At 64.1% G+C, this 2488-nt stretch overlaps 1 protein-coding gene across 2 annotated transcripts in view; it reads left to right on the top strand.

The window, feature by feature from the left end:
* The first annotated feature begins 2074 nt into the window (after nt 1-2074).
* The window catches only part of CEBPB (CCAAT enhancer binding protein beta), a 5001-nt gene continuing 4587 nt past the window's right edge, over nt 2075-2488 (top strand). The window contains exon 1 of one of the 2 annotated variants that reach the window (XM_024750421.1): nt 2075-2395. In XM_024750421.1, coding sequence (XP_024606189.1) covers nt 2303-2395 — 93 coding nt within the window. In that variant the 5' untranslated portion in view covers nt 2075-2302. Of the gene's footprint in view, nt 2396-2433 lie in introns of those variants that run through there. The other variant, XM_024750422.1, reaches the window with a different exon arrangement.

Here is a 2488-nt window from a genome sequence, read left to right as displayed (position 1 = left end):
GAAAGGAGTGATCAAGGGCCTAGGATGGGGAGGTCAGGGAGGCCTTCTCAGAGGAGGTAACCTTTGGGCTGAGCCCTGAGGAGCTGCCTTGGGCAGAGCTGGGGAAACAGCGGTCTTGGTCCAGAGGTAACAGCAAATGCATTCGTCCCCTGGTACATTTTGAGCACGCCTGATCCAGGAGTTCCCATATTTGAGGGCTGGCACTCATGGAGGGGTTAGTCTGGAGTGGGACTGAGGCAGACAAGACAACTAGGATAACGGTGGCTGGAGATAAGGGCTGGGAAGGAAGTTCACCAGCAGGTGGGGCAGGGAGGGCCTCCTGGAGGCAGTGGCCCTCAAGCTGAGCCCTGAGTGTCCCATTTTGCAGCTTGGGAGGCCTGGCTGGGTGGCCCTGGGGCCTTGGATCCCTCCCTGGCCCAGAGGCTGCTGGGAAGGCCTAGAAAGCCAGCAGGCTGGGCCAGTGTTTCATCCTGTTCCTCCCTGCCCCCCACCCCCCCAAGGGCACTCAAGAGATGTCATTTCTCCAGCTCTCCAGGGCGGAGGTCACCCCAGCTCAGCAGATAATGCTGAAGGTTGAGCAATGTCCACCTGCCCGCCAGGGCCAGGGCTGGGGTCAGTGGGCTGGGGGTCAGCAACCAGGCAGGCTGGGAGCGCCTGCCTGGGCGGCCTGGGCCGGGGGTGGCAGAGGGGTAGGCCCAGGAGCTGCCCAAATGGCCTCGGAATGGCTCAGGAGAGGGTAAGGGGCCACTGGAGCCCACTCTGCAGGGAGGGCCTCAGGCCTAAATTCAGATCCAGGTGGGCCATCTTGTTTCCCCATCTGTGAACCAGGGGGGCAGCAAGGGCATGCTTCTGGCAGGGTGAAAAAGCAAACTCTGGGTCCAGGCCCACCCTCACTGCCCAGTAGGGACCTGGTGAAAATAGGGGCATTCCCTTTTCTCTCCTGCATGGCCCCTCCTGAGCCTGGCTGGTCCCCCACCCCACCAGCCTCAGAAACAGGTGTTTTGGCCTCGGGTGCAAATAGGTCTGAGGGTGCCTGGACAAGGGCTTTCCTTCTGAGAACAGTGGGGGACATGAGGCCATGTGATCTTGGGTGTGCTGTGGGCCTCTGGGCCTCTTTGTACCCTGGGAGAAGGCCCTTCTTTATGATGTGCGTCCCAGAGCCATAAGCCTTATGTTTGGGAGTCTGTGGTGGAGACAGTAATACAACTAATAATAATAACAGTAACGACACCTTCACGGACTGAAGCTTGGAGAAGTGAAGTGGCTTGCCCAAGGTCACACAGTGTGTTGGAGACAAGCATCCCTGTCCCCTTCCACCCTCCCGGGGCCCATGTCGGGCTGTGGTGGGGCTGGAGATGACCCGGGTGTGGTCTGAGGGGCGGGCAGGTGCGGTGGGCGGGGCTAGGGGAGGGGCGCGGTCGACCTTGGCACAGGCCCAAGTGGAGCTCGCCCCTGACCTGCAGGCCCCCAAACCCAGGCCTTCGTATTTAAGACAGGAAGTCGCCATAGGTGTGAAATTCCCTCCTTCCAAGATCTGGGGATGGGGGCAAGTTTAGGTGCGAGGCTGGACCCAGGGAAGGGCCGTGGAGATGGGTCACCTCTCCGGGAGCCAGAGCTGGGGTCTCCAGCATCCCGCCTGGAGCGCGTCCCTTCGGTGGGGAGTCGGGACTGGTTGCAGCCGATCCTGAAGCCAGCGCCTCCTCCAGCAGGGGGCGGGCCGCGGCCGTGTTTGGGGTGGGAGAAGAAGATCACGTTGCCCCCTCCCCGGTTTCTCCCCTCCCTTCTAGTATAGCCTCCAGCCCAGAGGGGGCGGTCCGGGGGCGGGTTAGCGCCTTTTCTCGCTCCCAATCCCGGGGCCGCCGGGTGGGAGTGGGCAGGGGGCGATGCCGCCCCCCACCAGGCCGAGGGACCCCCGAGGGCGCGCTCTGGGTCTCCAGTCTGGCCACTACGCCCCACCGCCGCCCTCCCGGGGGTCTCGGGCGGCCACAGCGTGTCCTCTGCGTGCCTGGGGAGGGGCTGGGGCGGCCTCCAGTTGTGACGCAGCCGTTGCCATGGCCCGCCTTATAAATAACCGGGCTCAGGAGAAACTTTAGCGAGTCAGAGCCGCGCACGGGACCGGGAAGGGGACCCACCCGAGGGTCCAGCCGCCAGCCGCCAGCCCCCGCACTAATAGCGGCCACGCCGGAGGGAGCGGCAACAGCATCAGGGACACAGCAGCGACAGTTCGGAGCTGGGAGGCCGCGCCACCTGCGGGCCGGCCGGAGCGGGCAGCCCCAGGCCCCCTCCCCGGGCACCCGCGTTCATGCAACGCCTGGTGGCCTGGGACCCAGCATGTCTCCCCCTGCCGCCGCCGCCTGCCTTTAAATCCATGGAAGTGGCCAACTTCTACTACGAGGCGGACTGCTTGGCTGCTGCGTACGGCGGACCCAGCATGTCTCCCCCTGCCGCCGCCGCCTGCCTTTAAATCCATGGAAGTGGCCAACTTCTA

The sequence above is a fragment of the Neophocaena asiaeorientalis genome, unplaced genomic scaffold (assembly GCF_003031525.2).
Source record: "Neophocaena asiaeorientalis asiaeorientalis breed wild unplaced genomic scaffold, Neophocaena_asiaeorientalis_V1.1 scaffold606, whole genome shotgun sequence".
Lineage (NCBI taxonomy): Eukaryota > Metazoa > Chordata > Mammalia > Artiodactyla > Phocoenidae > Neophocaena > Neophocaena asiaeorientalis.
The sequence above is the reverse complement of the archived record's forward strand: the minus strand, read 5'-3'. Positions and strand labels throughout refer to the sequence as shown.